Consider the following 20473-nt stretch of genomic DNA (forward strand, 5'->3'; position numbering starts at 1 on the left):
TAATACCAAATTAATATTGGGGTTCTTAGCCAATAAAAATAAGTATCGGGGTTGAATACCCTTATTAACTTTGTATGTCTAAGTTTTCACACATTACCAGTTTAAATCCAGAATAAAAAAGAAAGATTACGATAAGTTACAGCTTGTTTGGATGGTTGTTACGTATCGTTTTATAATGTAACGTATCGTACTGTATTGTATTGTACTGTATAGTTTGATAAGTATAATGTTTGGATAGATTGTGTTGTTTGTCATCGTCTCATGATATCACGCACAAGCAATATGAAGAATAAACTTGCAATATTATAAAGAAAAATTATGATCCAAGGTAAAATTACTATGTATAAAGGTAGGGTAAATTATAAAATAAAATTATTTAATAATAATGAAGGGTGAGATTGAGAGAAAAAGACAAGGTACCAACGCGACCACACCAAATCGATCGTTACATAAAGTGACACATTTCGTCGTTATGTACGACGAATTTAACGATACGATACAATAAAATTTAAGTAACAATCAAAACAAACATCGTATTTAAAATAACAATACGATACAATATAATGGGTAACAACCATCCAAACAACATGAATGATGAGAAACTTGCTTGTAATTATTAAATATCCTTATTATGCTAGAACTAAATCAGCCCTAAATGGGATTCAATTTCGTCCCAAAAAGGATAAAAAATAATAGTATTGCAGTATAGTACAAAAGAAAAAGAAAATTAAATGCCAGAAGCAGATAAAAAAGTGATTTTGAGTCTTAAAACCGCACGATCTCAGAAGACCCGAATTGTAGAAAGCCAGTTACGCCTCTTTTGGGAGAGACGAAAATAAGGCAGCAAAGATGCATTCATTTGGATACAGAGCCAATGCTCTGTTAACATTGGCAATCACCATACTTGCTTTTATGTGTGGCATTGCTTCTCTCTCTGACAATTTCAATTCTCCGGCTCCTACTGCTCAAGTTCAAGTACAACCGAAAACCCTACTCGAATTCAATTTTTTATTTTTTTGTACCGTTGTTTGTTATAATTAGATCTGTTGTTTTTATAAAAGACCCATGTGTTTGATCGCTTGATTCTTTTGTTTTCATTTTTTTCTAGGTTTTGAATATCAATTGGTTCCAGAAGAAACCTGATGGGGACGACGAGGTATATTTCGATGCTGAAACATATGTTTTCTCATTATTTTGATTGGGGTTTTGGGGGTTTTCTGGAAGGAGTTTTAGTTTCTGGTTATTTTTTGCTGAATTTGGCAAAGATTTAATCTTTTAACTTTAAACTTGGTGTCCGAGATTGGGAATTGGGAATTAGGGTAAAGATTTTAGCTTTTAACTTTGAATTTGGTGTCGGAGATTGGGAATTGGAGCAAAAACTGGTTTAAGTATGGTAGGTTGACTTTTTCTTTTTTCTAGTTCCTATCTCAAATCCACTGTATCCTTGTTTCATGAATATGGTCACTGCTGGATTCTTTGTGTAATCAGGTGTAATTTTATGTGATCCATATGAATTGTTGGCTAAATTAGTCTGCTTTCTCTGTTGGCAATGGAAAAATCGTGAGATTTCTCTTATGAAGTTATATAATGCATAAAATTGTTCTATTTTCAATAATTAAATAACGCATAAAATTGTGTAAACTGCATATTCAAACTGTTTGCCATTCCTATGACAACCGCACAGAAATTACATCAATACTTTGTGGATCAACCTTATTCGCCTATGTGACTTTCTTCAACCTTCCTCAAACAAGCATATACCTGTTCGACTTCATCTTGTCTCAGCACTAAATCCCTGATATTACCCTTATCCACTCCCAGCAGAGAGCCGAGGATGCTAGTTTGAGTGCACTTTGCATTTAATTATAATGTCTTCCTCTCAATCTTGCTTAGAATTGTCAGTATACCCACTAGTTCCTGCCAAACTAAAGCCGAGACCATTCTTGCTGGAAAAGAGCGTGAATTGCTGCCTGGACAATCTTATATTTTTTGGATGAACATGCTAGCATATGGTATATGTATCATACGGTTCTAAGAAAAACTTGTAAATCCTAAGGTATCAGTTTTTTTTCTTTATCTTGTTGATCTACATGAAATTGTTAGCTATGTTAAGCTTCCTAGTTAACATTGTTGATTAAGTGGTTCTATGAACTACTTAATTTTGAAAGAAGTTTGACCATATCATGTATACTTTTCCTTTTATGCAGATCAGTTTGACCTTGAACATATCAGCAGATTTACAATCATTGTTCACGTGGAATACTAAGCAGGTTTTCTGTCTACCTTATTTGCACCATAACTTGGATTTCATTCTTTAATCCCTATTACTTGGTCTGATTTTCTTCTACGTGAGTACATATGAATGTCTGGATGTCTGGGTGTGTATACATCTTATGTTCCACTAAGCTAATCTCTAGGACATAATATATGTACACTTGTCATCCCTGGTCTAATATCATTGAAGTTCGCTAGAATGTAGAGGAGAGGTGGTCATATGGATGTTGATGCCACAGCTAAAACACTGAATTTTAGGACGTGGAAATTGGAAACAGAATGTAATACAGAAATTTACCAGGCTATTGGTTACCTATAGCAATGTCAGATACTAAATTCTATGCCTTGTTGTACAACTTGATGAAGTTTGGCCAATAAGTCCAATGACTTGTTGCAGTATTTCCTCTTCCACTGTATATTTTAGTGAAAATTTACTGAATGACCTTAAAAGATTGTCACAGTGATTGTGAGAACGCTGGTTTTATTCACTTACTTCCCCTTTTATTTGCTTTGGAACCAAATTTGTAGTTGGAGGACATGATTTAGAGTTTCTTACAGCTTCACCATACCATTTATTGAAATCATGTCAAGCATGAACTTAGCATGTGTAACAAGAGACCGGAATAATTCAAAAAGAGCAAGATTCACGCACTCTGGTTTTCCAGTATATGACAAGTGATTTTTTAATGTCTGCAATAGGTTTACCAGATGTTCGAATTCAAATTTTATGGTTTTTAACTTCGGTCTCTTAAGATATATTTTGGTATTGATCGGTCAGATTGCCTGTAAGTAGGGATTGCCTTTACACACACTTTTTGCAATGTGCAACTCTAATTATGTCAAAATTTGCAGGTGTTTGTATTTTTGGCAGCTGAGTATGAAACTCCAAAGAATGCTCTAAATCAGGTCTGTCTTTCATTGGTTTAGAACTGCATATCTGATGAATATTTTCCTTGTCTTATATTTATTGGTAGATAGCTCTTTGAGGTTTGTGTCATTGTTTAAAAAAATGTATTGCAGTAACTCAGTATGTATCAACATATCAGTCCTTTGCTTCTCCTTGTAAAAAAGGAATACAGTCTTGTACTTCTTTATCAGTGATAGGATTTTCCTGCAAGTACGAGTATATGCTTAGTGAACCTAAGAGTGTGGTGTAATGGTCAATGAGGTGGGTTAAGGACCATGAGGTCTCGGGTTCAAATCCATCGGCGCAAAAAACACTAGGTAATTTCTTCTTATCTGTCCAAGTCTTAGTGGACAAAGTTACTCGGTACCTGTGCTGGGGGAGGTAGCAGATACCCCGTGGAATTAGTTGGAGTGCGCACAAGCTGGTCCAGACACTACGGTTATTAATTAAAAGATATACCTGCTTGAGAATTTGTTTTGTTTTTTGTTTTCCTACCAGATTAGAGTTTGGTTTGAATTCCTTCAACTGATCTGATAGCTTTACAAACAGATATCTCTATGGGATGGTATTATCCCCAGTAAGGAGCATGCAAAATTTTTGATTCACACCACAAACAAGTATCGCTTCGTTGATCAGGTTAGTTTCAGAAGCATTTTGCTTTATTCTGCTTTCTTGGTCTTTTCATGGTATTCACAAGTACCTTATTCCTTGTTATAGGGAAGCAACCTCCGTGGTAAAGATTTTAATCTAACACTGCATTGGCATGTTATGCCAAAGACCGGGAAAATGTCTGCAAACAAACTTGTGATGACTGGTTACCGCTTGCCAGAGACATACAGATGATCAAGTTTTTTCTTTGTGCAATTTATCTGTAACTTTAGCCTCCACTGACAGGAAGGGAAAAGGTGATTAAACGAGATGAATTGGATAATTTTGTAGCGGATAATGTCACAGAGCTATTTATTGGCTTCAAATTCACATATTGGAATTCTAGACCGTTAATATCGCTCGTTCTTTTATGATTGTTTTGCTTGACTAAAACCTCAATTATTTCCTTTCTTCTGCTTGTCGGAGAACCTTAATAGGTATTTGGACAATATTTGAGTTAAAAAAAAAAAAAAAAGGTGCTTGAAGTTGAAACTGAAAAGAAGATACTAGTAGCTTTTAGTGAAGTTTCCAACTGCAGGTAATTTTATGTGGGGAGCCCTCAGTAGTTAAAAGTATAGTAAACAGCGAAAAGGTTTTTATTTCGCGAAAATGGATAGGGACAAAGCAAACAATGGAATTGTTTTATTGTTATCGGGTATTGCCCCACTGACGCCCTTTGTCCCCAATACGTTAAAGGGAAATTTACACAAATGTCCCAAATAAATTTTAACTTACCAACCTCTAGCCATTAGTCATAGACTTACCAAAACTAGCCAACAAAAAATGAAAAACCAAATAATAGGGTCTTTCTCTCAAAAAATCACATGCAAAAATCACCTTCCATATTTTAAGCGTCATTAGCAACATTAGATACAAGACGGAAAGGAAATTTCATGGACGAGGTAGCAAATAAGGTGATGAAATACAAAAATCTATACAATATTCCAAAAATTTAAACAAAAAAGGAACTTTTTCAATGGGTATAATTGAAATTCATTGAAAATATATAGATAAGTCAATATACAAAATTTGAGGAAGATTGGAGGTGATTTGGACTGGTTTTGCATCAAAATTCGTAATTAAATCGAGTTCAAAAAAATCTTCTGCAACACATGTATCAAATATGTATCACGCATGTATCTCACGCACAGGTATACATGGATATACATGTGATACACAATTGATACAAATATGATACATATGTGATACACAAATGATACACAGTGTGATACACATATCATTTTTTTCATGTTCAGCTTTTACTTCGAATTTTCAATTCAAACCACCTCAAAACTTCACCAAATCATCCCAAAACTGAGATTCAAGCTCCTTAAGTTGTGTCCAATCTATTCTAATAACACCCACTCAAAACAAAGCAAAAATTTGATATTTTTTTGCTACAAATAGCTAATTGGCTAATATTAGTAATATTTTATCTATTGGCCAATTTTTGTAATGAGCTACTTATAAATGGACATAGGTGGCTACGTTAAAACACTAAACAACCCACTATAACTCAAGGAACGCATAGGCACAACAGTAATGATGAATGAAGCTGTTTGTTTAGCAAGCTTGTTCTTCGTATGAATCAACTACATCAAAAATTAAATGTGGTTTCGTTTTGATATAAATTTAGGTGGACATAAAATCTACCTATTCATGCGTATGGGCTTAATATCAGAATGCAGGAAGTACCAAAGATAGTAGTTATATTGCAAACTTTTTGAGTGAGCCTTTTGCACTTCGTATTGAGAATCTGCATCTTATAAATTTGCACCATGTGAAAAGAATATTTAAAGACAAATATATCCTTATTAAGCCAGCGATCTGTATTAGATCGAAGAACAAAACCAATGCTGGTAGATTTGTGAAGGAACCAATTTGGTTGTTGTGGGGTGATGTGGAGCTGACCAGGGAGGAGTAGTAGACGTCCCTTAGGCTTCTTAATTCTTTTCATGGACAACCTTCTATGGTGAACCATAGTTATACAAACCTTGCTTAGGAAAAGCTAGGCTACTATTAAAGATGCTCCAATTCGAAACTTCTTATAAAATAAAGATTTTTTTAAAGGAACGGAAGATGTGATAAAGTTATGATCAATCAAATGGAGGTCGTTGAGCTAGCAGATAATTGAAGGCGCAAACAAATAAACAATGACAACACTTTGCGGGATATGTGGAAATACTTGTAAAACAACTGACAAAATGAAGTTTTTCATCAATACCATGTGTCTTAAAACCTCGAACACACAGAAATTGTCTTGTTCTCTTTAATTACGACAGTCCAAAGAGAGCATGATCATGTTAAAAACTTACATGCTAAACTGAGTTTGTTGACAGGAAAACCATGTTTTAACGTCATTGAAATGACTCTCAAACAAGAATGAAGGACAACAGCTAGCCTGGCGTGCATCATCACATGAAAAATGACAAAACAGCTGAAATATTGTCTCTATCCTTAACTATAGATACACCCCTAGTTAAACTACAGAAATTCCCACACTATAAATGTGTATACTCACTCTTGTTCATCAGTACTAAAAGGGAGTAGTACATAAAAACTTTTCTTCTATTCTCTCTAAGTATGGCCTCATCAATCTTTCACTTTCTTCTTACTTTCGTAGTTCTCTCAAATCTTGTTTTTCTATCACAATCACAAGTTACTAGTACTAGAGCCCCCTTCAAACCTAATGGCCTAGTTTTGCCAGTGTATAAGGATTCTGCCACAGGTCTTCACATTGCCAACATCACTAAAAGAACTCCTCAGCGATCACTACCATTTCTCATTGACTTGAATGGCAGGTTCTTGTTAGTAAATTGTGAAACAAACTATCTTTCGAACACCTATTTTGCTCCCTTTTGTCGCTCAACTCAATGTTCTCGCGCTGGTGTTCATTCTTGCAACAAATGTTTCTCTCCTTCACCTAGACCTGGTTGCCATAACAACACTTGTGCTGTTACAACAACAAACCCTTTAACTCGCCAAACTGCTATTAGCGAAATCGCTCAAGATTCTCTCTCAATTCAGTCTATTAGTACTACTCAAGGTTCAAATACTGGTCCTTTAGTTACTATCCGTCATTTTCTCTTTGCTTGTTCGCCTTCATCTTTGTTACAAGGTCCTTTACCTAGAAATGTTCAAGGAGTAGCTGGATTAGGCCATGACTCTATCTCTCTCCCAATTCAACTTGCTTCCCATTTCGGTTTCCCTCGTCAATTCGCCTTGTGCTTACCCTCTTCCTCACAGAAAAATGGTGCAATCTTTTTCGGGACTAATGGATCATATGAAACGCAACCAGGACTAGATGTGTCACGAAATTTAACCTACACACCGTTAATCATCGGTTCACAAGGCGAATATTTCATCCCAGTAAGATCCATAAAGGTAAATAACAAGCTTGTACCATTGAACCGTTCATCTCTAATTTCAACGAGGTCTCGAAATTTTGGTGGTGCAAAGATTAGTACTATAAGGCCATACACAGTTCTTGAGCACAACATTTTCACTGCCTTCACTCAATTCTTTGCCAACCAACTCTCTGGGGTTTCTCGAGTGAATCCAATATCACCATTCGGACTGTGTTTCAACTCCAACAACTTGACAAACGCCAACGTTCCAAACATTGATTTTGTCATGCAAAATAGGAACGTTACGTGGACGATTACTAGAGCAAATTCAATGGTGCAAGCACGACCTGGTGTGTCTTGCTTGGCTTTTGTTGATGGAGGAGAAAACCCTAAGAATCCTGTTGTGATAGGGGTACATCAACTAGAAGATAACTTTGTTCAGTTTGATCTTGTGAGGTCCAGATTGGGTTTTAGTTCTTCCTTACTGTCACATAACACTAGTTGTTCTAACTTCAACTTCACTACTTCCACCTCCTTCGACGATGAGATGGAGTGAATTATGATCCGAGGATTTTCCTATATTAAGGGTTAGATATATGTATGAGTCTGTATGTTTTTTTTTTAAAAATGTTGTGTACTAGTTATTTACTCCTTTTTCTGTACTTTCTCCAAACCATGCATTGGGGAGTTTAAGGTGTATGTAATATATGTCGAGTTCTTTTAGTTTTAAGTAAATATTATCGCACCAAAAAGTGTCTTCATTAGTTACTTGTATTTTTGAGGTACAATAGGTAGTTTGACAACATGTTGACGACAATGTTTTCTCCCTTTTTTTACCTAGACTAGATGGTTGAGACACTTCACTTGATTTGTATCTCATAATTATTGTATTATCGTATTGGTTATGTTTTTATTAGTATGTTAGATTCTCGGTTAAAAAAATTACAAAATTTTATTATATTTCTGTTATTTTACGTAGTTTTCTCCTTTTTAAGAACTATGTCATTCTATTAACTTGTAAACACTTTCGAGGAAGGTCTCTATTTTATAAAACGTCTTGTCTTACGACTTTACTTTTTAAAATAATATTTTATAGTTGTTTCAGCTTCTCTCAATTAATTACTCGATGAAATTTTTGAAAATATAAGTTTGCATTTATCATAGGTTATAGTTATCCTTTAGGAGACTCATATGAAATTTCTTTTACACTATGAATATATAGAAGCTAAATTTATTGCCACAGGATGTTGCTGGGCGATGTATACAAATAGTCCTCAAAGTGGATGGTCTTGAGTTTTTGGGGTGATTTTTAAAAATAGTCAGATTTACAACTGGTCGTTCAAAAATAGTCCAATTTAAAAAGTAATCGAAATTTAGCCATTTTTTACGTAAAGATAAATCTGAGCGAAAACACTGTTCAAAACCCGAAAAATACTCTAGTATATTATGCTGGAGTTCCAGCATTAGTATACTTGAACTCCAGCATATTATACCGGAGTTCCAAGATAGTATGCTGGAACTCCAGCATAATATGATGGAGTTCCAGCATAAATACACTAGAACTCCAGCATAATATACTGGAGTTCCAGCAAGTATAATGGTCCAGTATAATATACTGGAGTTTGGAGCACCGGTGCTCCAGTCTCCAGTATATTATACTGGAGCCAGCAAAGTATACCGGTCCAGCATAATATGCTGGAGTTCATACACAAGTGCACCGAACTCCAGTATATTATGCTGGACCGGTCTCTATTGCAGCAAAACGGTGGCTATTTTTCATTGACTTGGTAAACGCTGGCTATTTTTGATTGACCAGTCTGAAAACTGGCTATACCGTAAAATTTTGGCGAGTTTTTGTCCCCCGCTTGCCCTATCAATAGAACTTTAAGTTTAACAAGTGTTGCCCCTCGCTAAGCCCCGTGGACAACACTTTTAACTTTTGACCTTGAAATTTTCTTATGGCCTATGAGGCAAGCGGTGATCAAAAGTTAAAGACCATCCCAAAAAGTGTTATATTTCTGCAAAATTTGGGATGCTGATGACGCACAATTGCATAAATTGGGCCATAAAGAAAAGTAGCCTAATGGGCTTATGGGTTTTGAAGCTTTTTGGCCCAATACTAATGAAAAATGGACCTCACATGCTATTCTATCAAACCCAGCCATAAGAAACCTAACTACCTTAGTCCTCGGTCTGTTGAAATTTGGCTTTCAATCCCTCAATTTCTGATAATTTTTTTTTAATTTTTTTATAAAGTAATAAATGTTATCTATTATGTGAGTTTCTGGCTTTTTCCAATGAAATTGTTATATCATGTGAGGCTCATCTTTAACGCTTCTACTCTGTTTTTCAAGGAATAGTTTACCGTTTTCTCAATCCTTTACATCGCTAATAATAGAAAACTTCAGACCCAAACGGCACATATTGATTAGCGAAGGTTAAATGTATTTTATTAATTAGTAGTATCAAAAAGACCATAGTACAGTTTTTCATTTCTTTAAAAACCAAATTGCAAATTTTCCTTTATAATATTTTCCAAAGACCTAAAAATTACTATCTACCCTTCTTTGTTTAATATTCAGAACTCAGAATTCAAGAACTCACGTGCTTGGTCAATAGATCGTGAATTTGATTAATTAGTTTGACCTAACCCAAGAATTCTGGCATGATTTTAATATGTAGGTGCACATGAATGCAATTAAAGCCCTTGCCAGACCTGTTAGTACATCTTCAGTCTTCTCTGCCCCAAAAATATCAATGTGATATTTATTCTAGTCAATACTACTAGTACCTTAAAAAATATCTTAGAGATACATATGGAATTCTCTTTTTTAACCCCTCCTTCGTTCTTTCCTGCTTTCTTTTTATCTATTTTTCTTTTGGAACCTTGGCGTAACTCGTAAAGTTGCCTCCATGTGATCAGGAGGTCACGGTCCTGGTCACGGGTTTGAGCCATGAAAACAACCTCTTGCAGAAATATAAGGCTGTGTATAATAGACCCTTGTGATCTGATCCTTCCCCGGACCCAGCTATAAAATACAGGATAAGGCTGCGTATAATAGACCCTTGTGATCCGATCCTTCCCCGGAACCCAAACATAGCGGAAACTTAATGCACCGGTATGCCCTTTATTCATTTCTAGGAAGCCATGTGCTCATCTGTAAAGTGATTTCTAGGAAAAGCTTTAGCAGAAGCTTCCTACTTACTATACTTAAACATATTGTGACTTTGCCAAAAGCAAAAGATCCATCGCCTGAGCTTTAAGTTTCAACTAGTGTTGGAAAAAACTATCTTGTTTCCCAAGTGATTCCTTTCCAAATTCCAACACTTCTCATTTAGTGAATGTGTGTTTAATTGCGAGTTTGCTACTTCCAAAATTGTTTTTTGGATCAAATGTACTGCATCAAGGTTGTAATTCGATTATACTAGAAAAATTACTGAACTAATCATTATTTGAACCAAGTTGGTTTTTGAGATATGAAGCAGCAGAACTACTTGGTAAAACTTAGTAATAGGTAGAGCAGAATATTCCAACAATTGCTGTCTAAAAACAAAAGCATACTCGCTCATCATTTCATAAGTAGACCAAAACAAAGTTCAGCACAAACTTCTTAACAATTTACATGATACTACAACTACCTGTATTCTCATCACTAAACATATGAGTAAAATTATCATGCACCGGAGCTCCCATAGGCGGCCCGTAACTCACGGCTGGATGAGGCCGGGCGTACATCATCGGATGGGCGCCGTACATATCATATCCAGCTGGCCGCTGTTGTTGCTGCTGGTTCATCATCATTTGTGCCATGTACTGTTGTTGTTGGCTATAAGGGTTGCCCTGTCCCTGTCCCTGTCCCATCCCGGGGTAATACCCGGCCCCACCGGAGGCAGGTAGTCCTTGAGCTGCCGGCATATTCCCCATTTGGCCCATCGGATAGCTTCCCATCTGGCCCATCGGGCCCATACTCATGGGGGCTCCGCCTTTTTGGCCCATACTCATCCCATGAGGTCCTTGTTGCATACTATTCATCATTAAGCCTCCATCCATCTTCCCTCCCCCACCATTCTTTCCTCCAAAACTTCCATTATTGTTACCTTTACCATTTACCCCTCCATTTTTACCATCTAGTAGACCCCCACCACCTCCACTTTTACCACCATTTTTACCACCACTTTGATTCTGATTCCCTCCCTTTCCCTGTTTTCCTCCATTATTGTTCTTACCATCATTATGATTTCCAACCATACCCTTCATTTGTACAGGTATTTCAACCCCACCACCACCACCTTTCTTGCCATTTCCACCATTATTATTCATAGCCCCACCCTTTAAATTTGCATTCATCATTGCATTAATCCCATGGGGTCCATGACCACCCCCCATAGCAGGCATCATTTTGCCGACCGGGCGGCCATCGAAACCATCATCAGAATCATCATCAAACTCATCTTCATCATCGTCAAAATCATCATCAAACTCATCATCAAAATCATCCTCAGGCAAATTGAACTTCACAGATTTTTGGTCCTTTGCGTTAGGCATATTAGGCATCTTGAAATTATCTTTTGAGCCTTTCAGGTTTTGCATCATCTGAAGAAACTGTTGTGCACCCCCACCCCCCTTTGGTTGTTCCTTATTCCCGCCGCCACCACCCTTTTGAGATTTGTTGTCTTTTCCACCTTTGAGGTTGTCCAATTGCATGTTCATAAGCTGATTGTTCATCATATTGAAATTAGAACCTCCCCCTTTTTGTCCTCCCCATATCTCTGCATGTTTTCCTGATTTCACTAGTTTCTTTACCAGTGTTGTTGGATCAACATTTCCTGTCACTGTTACTTTACTTTGGTCTGCATCAATCTTCACTGTGTAAACTCCTGTAAAAAATATATACTTAAGTTAGATAAAAACAGATCACAGATGCAAATTCCTAGGCCCCAAAGCATGTGAATATTTCATATAATTCTTTATTAGCAAGTTGACTGCTACATAATTCTAGTTTTAACACATGGGGATATGTTAACCAAGTGAAAATGAAGTAAGTTACCTTCAATCTTTTGCAGTTTTTTCTTCACTTTCTGTTTGCAGCCATCACAGTGTATATTCACTTTAAGAACACAAGTCTGCAACAACATAGAAATCATAAGGTTCAATAGCCAAAACAAGAAATGGCTAGTTAAGGTGGTTACATGAATTCAAACAAATATCAAATTAAGGTGGTACCACATGTTATAAAGTAAGATAACAAGAAATTTCAGAAAAAATGGGAACACATGCTCTACTTCTTAAAAAGAGTAGCTCGTGCACAAGAGCTTTCGTGTTCATGAAGAGTCCAAAAGATTAACCGCACCCAAGAGGTGTGATGTAAATAGCCTACCTAGCTCTAGCATTAGTGACTGCTTTCACGGCTCGAACCGTAAAAACTATAGAGTAACAGCGCCATAGAGATGAGTATTTGAGAACAATTCCAAAGGAATACCGAGACAGAGTTCAATTTCTACTACAATATTACTATATATATCATCTAAAAGATATCTACACAAATGGTATTCGTAGTAACTAAAACATAACTCTACACAACATGCAACAACAGCTAAATTTACACTAGTGTAAATTAGTAGTAAATCCAAACAAATACAAGAGAGCGTGCAAGAAACAAGTCATACCTGAGTCTTCAACATTTCTTGTTTATTCATTCTGTCTGGTGCAAAATATCCTCCAAGATTTGACACAACAGCTTAAACAAACTAATGAAAACAGCTCAAACAACACACTTAAAGAAAGAAATATTCTTATAGAAGCTAACGTAGGAGCTTTAAATGTCTGTTAGCACTTCAGAAACTGTATATATGAAAAGAGGAGTAAGCTGAGATTTGAAGAGGAAATAGGAGAGAAACAGAGGAAGAAAGGCGGTCGGAGGAGTAAAAAGAGAGTAAAATATTTGTTTGTTAAAAACAAGTCGGTCTGTTTGATGGGGTTGTGTGCTGTATTTGAAGGAAAAGAAAAAGGGAGAAAATATAGGCATGAGCTGTCACAGTAAAGAGTTCTGTCGGCTTCATGTCAAAGAAGAAGAGATACACATAGCTACTGTTCTTATTACAACTTGCCCCCCTGCTTTATATGATTAAGTGCACTATTGAGTGTTGAGTTCCGAATTCTTTTTTATAAGTATTATTTTATGTTATTGTTTTGTTTATTGGGGTTTCAATTTTCTTAATGAGTTTTACTTTTCTTCTGCTTTTTCTTTATGCTAGATATGTGAACTGAATTAGAAGATTTGACCACTGACAGACGGATCGTAACATTGGACTTGGACTTGCACCATCTGTGTTCATGAACCTTACCTAGCTCAATGTATATATTATATACTATATAACAAAAACATTTCTGAACAATGTTATAGCACCATGCAAATGTGTCCGACAAAGAAGAGCACGATCTAATTCAAAAAATTTAGCCATTTGAGCACGTTTAGCATATTTTTTTAAGTAACAGGGCCGCTAATATCGTTGAATTTACCACAGTAGCATTTAATAGTTACATTTACTTGTTCAACACTATACTTTCATTATGCTCTTCTAAAAGGAACATCGACTCTAACAATTGCATCACTGTCTTCCAATACGACCGAAAATATATTTAAAAAAGTAGACTTATGTGTATGAACTTTTATATATATAAAAATAAGTTCAGATAAACTCATAACTAGCCAAATGACAAGATCTCCTGTAACTCTTTTATAATTCCACACATTATTAGTTCACATGTGTTGGCTCAAATGGTTAAGTATGCACAATATATATATATATATATATATATATATATATATATATATATATATATATATATATATATATATATATATATATATATATTAGTAGAATAATGTAATCTAATGTATCAATGCTGTCAATTTTATTTTTCAGTTAACCAATTTTATGATAATTAAGTACAATTCGTTTCTATGTGATCTAGTAGTGTAACTATTGAAAATTAAAAGCTCAAATATTCATGATCTTACTTGCGTACAAATAACCACTTATTGTGAAGGCTAAATTCTTTATATACCAATTCCGATTTAAACTATAACTGGTTATGAGAATTTTACTATCTTTATATTTCTTTTATTTCTCCGTCCAACCAACTATAATTGCCCCGATTGACTAACTTTATCAATCAAAGTTTTGAAATCAATAGTAGCCACTTGTTAACTATCGAATGATTAAGTTATATACCTAATTTAGAATAGTTTGACAGTGAAATTTCGTGATTTTGACACACAAATCAACTTAGTACAATTAATTTGAGCAGGAAAGAGTGCAACTACGTGTCATTGATTTACTTGCAGTTTTTGAAATTGCTCTCATATCATTAGTTCTCTCCTTTTTTTTCCCTGGACAATAAAAGGTTGAAAAAATAGATTTTTGCAAAGTGTCTAATGAGTCTAATGTTTCCTTTTCTTCCCTGTTTCACTCGGGTAACATAACTTTCAAATAGTAGTAATTTTTCTTCTTCATGGAAATAGGGTAAAACTATTGAAAGGATTTTGCAGCTTGAAACACTGGCTCCAATAGGGACACTACGAACCATTGAAATTAAGTGTTAATACATTTTTTTTCCTCCCTGAAAGTGTTACACTAAACCTGCATGATACACGTTCATTTCAATCAACTCTCAAAATCATTAATGTGTCTATAATTCCAAAACAAAAGATGGAATCCTTTTCTACTAATAACTTAGATTGACATATAATCCTCGTAAATGGATATGTTTGGTAGCTAGTTACAAGGTAAGTTATTCATGTTCTAGGAGTATAACTAATACGATGTTTGGTAGCCTTTAGTTACAACAATAACAACAACAATAACTATCCAGTAAAGTCCCACATAGTGGGGTCTGGGGAGGGTAATGTGTACGCAGACCTTACCCCTGCCCCGATAGGGGCAGAGAGGCTGTTTCCGATAGACCCTCGGCTCAGAAAGACAAAAATAAAGTAAGAAAAAACAAGAGGAGAGAAATTATTAGTAACTCCAGTGGAAATCGTAATAATAACATAAACATAAAAACCGAAAGATGAATGACATGCAATAACAGTAACCATAATCTAAGGCCCGGGGCTAAGACAAACAACAAGAATAGTGTGGGTCCAACATAAACTGCAAGCCATCTAAGACCAACCCTAATCCAACCCCGCCTCACCCCCGGAATGAAGTAAGGAAAGCTTTACTACCCCTATCCTACAACCCTAATGCGTGACCTCCAGGCCTTCCTATCAAGGGCCATGTCCTCGGAAATGTGCAGTCGTGCCATGTCCTGCCTGATCACCTCTCCCCAATACTTCTTAGGTCTCCCTCTACCTCTTCCCGTACCCACCACGGCTAACCTCTCACACCTCCTCACCGGTGCATCGAGGCTTCTCCTCTGCACGTGCCCAAACCATCTGAGTCTCGCTTCCCGCATCTTGTCATCCACAGGGGCGACGCCCACCTTCTTCCGAATATCTTCATTCCTAATCTTGTCTATCCTAGTGTACCCGCACATCCACCTCAACATCCGCATCTCTGCTACTTTTATCCTCTGGATATGAGAGTTCTTAACCGGCCAACACTCTGCCTCATACAACATGGCCGGTCTAACTACAGCTCTATAAAACTTACCTTTGAGTATCGGTGGCACTTTCTTGTCACACAAGACTCCAGATGCAAGCCTCCATTTCATCCAGCCCGCCCCTATGCGGTGAGTGACGTCCTCGTCGATCTCTCCGTCCCCCTGAATCATCGACCCAAGGTACTTGAAGTTATCTCTCTTGGGGATGACCTGTGGCCCAAGCCTCACGTCCACGCCTACATCCCTCGACTCAACGCTAAACTTGCATTCCAGGTACTCTGTCTTAGACCTGCTCAATTTGAAACCCTTAGACTCGAGAGTCTGTCTCCAAACCTCCAATCGCTCGTTAACACCGGCCCTCATCTCATCAATTAGAACTATGTCGTCAGCAAATAACATACACCATGGCACCTCCCCTTGAATATGGTGTGTTAAAGCATCCATCACCAAGGCAAATAAGAGAGGGCTAAGCGCTGAGCCTTGGTGTAATCCCATAACAACCGGGAAATGCTCCGTGTCGCCTCCCACCGTCCTAACCTTAGTCTTAGCTCCATCATACATGTCCTTGATCGCTCGTATGTAAGCTACCGGCACGCCCTTCGCCTCAAGACATCTCCAGAGCACCTCCCTAGGAACCTTATCATACGCTTTCTCCAAGTCAATAAACACCATGTGCAGATCCTTTTTCTTATCCCTGTACTGTTCCACCAACCTCCTAATAAGGTGAATAGCTTCCGTAGTGGAGCGGCCCGGCATGAACCAAACTGATTGTCGGATATAGACGTCGTCTTCCTCACCCTCACCTCCACCACCCTCTCCCAGACTTTCATGGTATGGCTAAGTAACTTGATACCCCTATAATTGTTACAACACTGGATATCACCCTTGTTCTTGTACAACGGTACCACTGTACTCGACCTCCATTCCTCCGACATCCTCTTCGTCCTAAAAATTACTTTGAACAATCCAGTCAACCATTCCAATCCTGCTCTACCCACACACTTCCAAAACTCAACCGGAATTTCATCTGGCCCGGTCGCTCTACCCCTACTCATCTTACGCAACGCCCCCACGACCTCCTCCACCTTAATGCGCCTACAATACCTAAAATCTCGAAGACTCTCTGAATGCCCCAAGTCCCCTAGCGCTATATCCCGGTCCCCCTCCTCATTCAGAAGACCATAAAAGTACGTCTGCCATCTCTGCTTAATCTGGGACTCTCCCATCAATACTCTACCATCCTCGTCTTTGATGCACCTTACTTGGTCCAGATCCCGGGCCTTCCTCTCCCTCGCTTTAGCCAGCCGAAACAACTTCCTTTCCCCGCCTTTCTCCCCTAATTCCTCGTATAGACGGCTAAACGCTGCATTCTTAGCCTCCATGACCGCCAGCTTTGCCTCCTTCCTAGCCACTTTGTACCTCTCTATATTCGCACTCCTCTCCTCCTCGCTTGTGCTCCCTGTTAACTTCGCGTACGCTACCTTCTTCGCCTCCACTTTACCTTGGACTGTGTCATTCCACCACCAGTCTTCTTGGTGCCTGCCAGAAAAACCCTTCGATACACCTAGCACCTCTCTCGTCGCCTCCCTCACATAGTTCGCCGTCGTCGACCACATAGTGCTCACGTCTCCACTACTCCTCCAAGCTCCCATAGCGGATAACCTCCCCTCCAACTCCTGGGCTTTATCCTTGGTTAAAGCTTCCCACCTGATCCTCGGTCGGCCACGAGCATACCGCTTCTTCCTCTTCATCCTGATGCCGATGTCCATCACTAGGAGCCTATGCTGAGTCGCGAGGGTCTCTCCCGGGATAACCTTGCAATCCTTGCACAACCCTCTATCACACCTTCTGAGGAGAAGGTAACCGATCTGAGTCTTCACCGCCGAACTCCGGAAAGTAACCAGATGCTCCTCCCTCTTCGGAAAAGTCGAGTTTGCAATCACCAGCTCGAAAGCCTTAGCGAAGTCTAACAGCGAAGTAACTCCTCCGTTCCTATCCCCAAAGCCAAAGCCACCATGCACCTCGCCATAACTACCAGCAGCCGCCCCAATATGGCCATTAAAATCCCCTCCAATAAATAACCTTTCAGTAGGTGGAATACTACGCACAATCTCGTCCAAGCCCTCCCAAAGGCGCCTCTTAACCTCCTCATCCAGGCCCGCTTGCGGCGCGTAGGCGCTAACGACATTGAGGGTGCACACACCGATAACCAACTTAATAAACATTAGCCTATCATTCACTCGCCTAACCTCAACCACAGACTCTCTAAGATCCCTATCCACCAAGATACCCACTCCATTCTTACCCCTCACGACTCTAGAGTACCACAACTTATACCCATCCGCATTCCTCGCCTTCGACCCTGCCCACCTAGTCTCCTGGACACACGCTATATTAACCTTTCTCTTCTGGAGAATCTTTGCCAACTCAATAGACTTACCCGTCAGCGTGCCTATGTTCCATGAACCGATCCTCAATCTACAAGCTCCCTCTTTCCCCTTACCCTCCTTTCCTCTCGTCCCAACCCCTGACCCCCTCCCCACCCCCCCTACTTACCCCCGGAACCCCTCGAGGACATGACCTTACTCTACCATCCCACACCACAGCCACTATACCTACAACAAACTCCGGACAACACTAACACAGACCCAAACTAGATAATAATCGGTTGCAACTACAAGTATTCTAATATTATGCTTAAAGTGATGCTAACTAAATAGCCACAAATTAACTAACAAGGAGAAAGAGACAAGAAAACGGGAGGTACCAACTCCCGATGGAAAGAACCTGGAAATATGACTTGATGCGCCCGGTGATGCTCCGTTCTACTCGCCCGTATGCCTCGCGCTTGCCTGGGCAGCCACAGCAATTCCTGCGAATACAACCCGGGTGCTTTGGAATCCGACGTCCAACCCTTTGTGATGGCCAACTGGCCTGCCCTGCTACCTGAAACACATACAACACACCACGGGACCAAGAAAAGGAGGGGACTGTCACCGGAACGGTCGCCGGAAAATAGTGTCGGTCCGAGAAATAATGGTACGGCGAAGAAAGGTTTGAAGAAAGGGAAACACAGAGGAGAGTGGTCTGGTGGGGTCGGAGAAGTAGAAGGAAGATGAGACGGCGCCGGTGGGTCGCCGGACGCCGGCCTAGCTGCTGCTAGGGTTTAAAGAAAGAGGAAGAAAGAGAGTTATGCGAGGAGAGAGAAAGGAGAGAGAGGGAGAGGTACGCGGGGAGAGAGAGAGGAGAGAGATACAAAAGTCAGCATAACTAATATTATATTTGGTTGCTATTTCCATTGAGAGTATAAGTAACACATAGATAAGTTATACAACAAATCTGTTAAGTTTCACCATTGAAGAGTGAAGAAAGCTCAAATGAGGAATCGAAGAAGAAGAAGAAGCAGTAGAAGGAAATTTAGTTATAACTACTTTTCCAAACTGAATAGTAACTATTCAACCTATTGTACATATATATAGGGTAGTTTCCTCTAACTAACTTCTAACAAATTAACTAGACAGTTGTACACTAATAAATAATCATGTATTTATTTCAACACCCCATTTCAAGCTAGGTGTAGTGAAGATATTAGAACACCTAGCTTGGACATCAAATGCTAATGCTGAGCAGTCCCAAGACCCTTACAGAGAAATTTTGCTTCCTATTTATCAGTTGGAACATATGTAGGATGTATCAGTCCTTGTTGCACCTTTTCTCTTATGAAATGGCAGTTGATCTCTATATGTTTGGTTCTCTCCTGAAACACTGGATTGATGGTAATCTGCATCGCTGCTTTGTTGTCTGTATATAGCTGGATTGGAGTCGAAACTTCTACTCTCAATTCCCTGAACATTCCTGTCAACCAAATTAGTTCAGACACAGCCAAGACCATACTTCTATATTCTAATTCTGCTGAACTTTTTGCCACTGTGGTCTGTTTCTTAGACTTCGAAGATATCAATGATCCATCAAAATTCACTAGGTATCCAGTCACTGACTTCCTTGAATTTGGACAACTTGCCCAGTCTGCATCACATTATGCATTGAGTGTCATGTTACCAATTGCATGCACAAGGATCTCAAGTCCTGGCTCATTCTTATCATATTTCACTACCCTATATGCTGCTCCCAGATGAGATCTTTTGGGAGCTTGCATGAATTGACTTAGGGTCTGTGCGCTATAAGCAATGTCAGACTTAATCAAAGTTAAGTACAAAAGCTTTCACACTAATCTCTGGTAACCCTTTTTATCTGTCAATGTTGGATCATCATCCAAATTACAATGCTCATCATATTCAACAGTTGTAAACCTTCTGTTCTGCTCCATTGGTGAGATAGCAGGCGTGGCACATGCCAGTCCCAACTCTTTTATGAGCTCTAGAGCATACTTCCTCTGACATAGAAGTATTCCCTTTTCAGATCTACACGCTTCAATGCCTAAGAAGTACTTCAAGTTTCCCAGGTCTTTGATATTAAACGCTTTATGCAATGTAACCTTGGCCTCATCAGTTTTGTGTTACTTCTTGTGATGAGAAGATCATCAACATACATAAGTATGATAACCTGTATTCCATCTTCTCCTTTAGTGAATAAAGAATGGTCATGTTTACTCTGTATAAAACCTGCTTGCAAAAGAGCTTCTGTGAGCTTCAACTTTCATTGTCTTGAAGCTTGCTTCAGCTCATAGAG

The 20473-nt window shown here is 38.5% G+C and overlaps 3 protein-coding genes across 3 annotated transcripts; 2 read left to right on the forward strand and 1 right to left on the reverse strand.

The window, feature by feature from the left end:
- The first annotated feature begins 756 nt into the window (after positions 1-756).
- On the forward strand, positions 757-4200 carry LOC109209359 (signal peptidase complex subunit 3B-like). The gene is made up of 6 exons (XM_019372617.1): positions 757-975; positions 1109-1156; positions 2208-2270; positions 3127-3180; positions 3731-3817; positions 3899-4200. Exons 1-6 carry the CDS (start codon positions 850-852, stop codon positions 4022-4024), a joined length of 504 nt encoding a protein of 167 aa, XP_019228162.1. The 5' UTR covers positions 757-849; the 3' UTR covers positions 4025-4200.
- A 2147-nt stretch (positions 4201-6347) lies between these two features.
- Positions 6348-8092, forward strand: LOC109209368 (basic 7S globulin-like). Its single transcript, XM_019372626.1, has one exon. The coding sequence runs from the start codon at positions 6413-6415 to the stop codon at positions 7730-7732; it is 1320 nt and encodes a 439-aa protein (XP_019228171.1). The 5' UTR covers positions 6348-6412; the 3' UTR covers positions 7733-8092.
- Positions 8093-10705: 2613 nt separating this feature from the next.
- Positions 10706-13332, reverse strand: LOC109209360 (heavy metal-associated isoprenylated plant protein 34). Its single transcript, XM_019372618.1, has 3 exons — positions 12844-13332; positions 12225-12300; positions 10706-12054 (listed from the first exon to the last, which is right to left on the reverse strand). Exons 1-3 carry the CDS (start codon positions 12871-12873, stop codon positions 10796-10798), a joined length of 1365 nt encoding a protein of 454 aa, XP_019228163.1. The 5' UTR covers positions 12874-13332; the 3' UTR covers positions 10706-10795.
- Positions 13333-20473: the final 7141 nt, after the last annotated feature.

Source organism: Nicotiana attenuata, unplaced genomic scaffold, assembly GCF_001879085.1.
Source record: "Nicotiana attenuata strain UT unplaced genomic scaffold, NIATTr2, whole genome shotgun sequence".
In the NCBI taxonomy this organism is placed as follows: Eukaryota; Viridiplantae; Streptophyta; class Magnoliopsida; order Solanales; family Solanaceae; genus Nicotiana; species Nicotiana attenuata.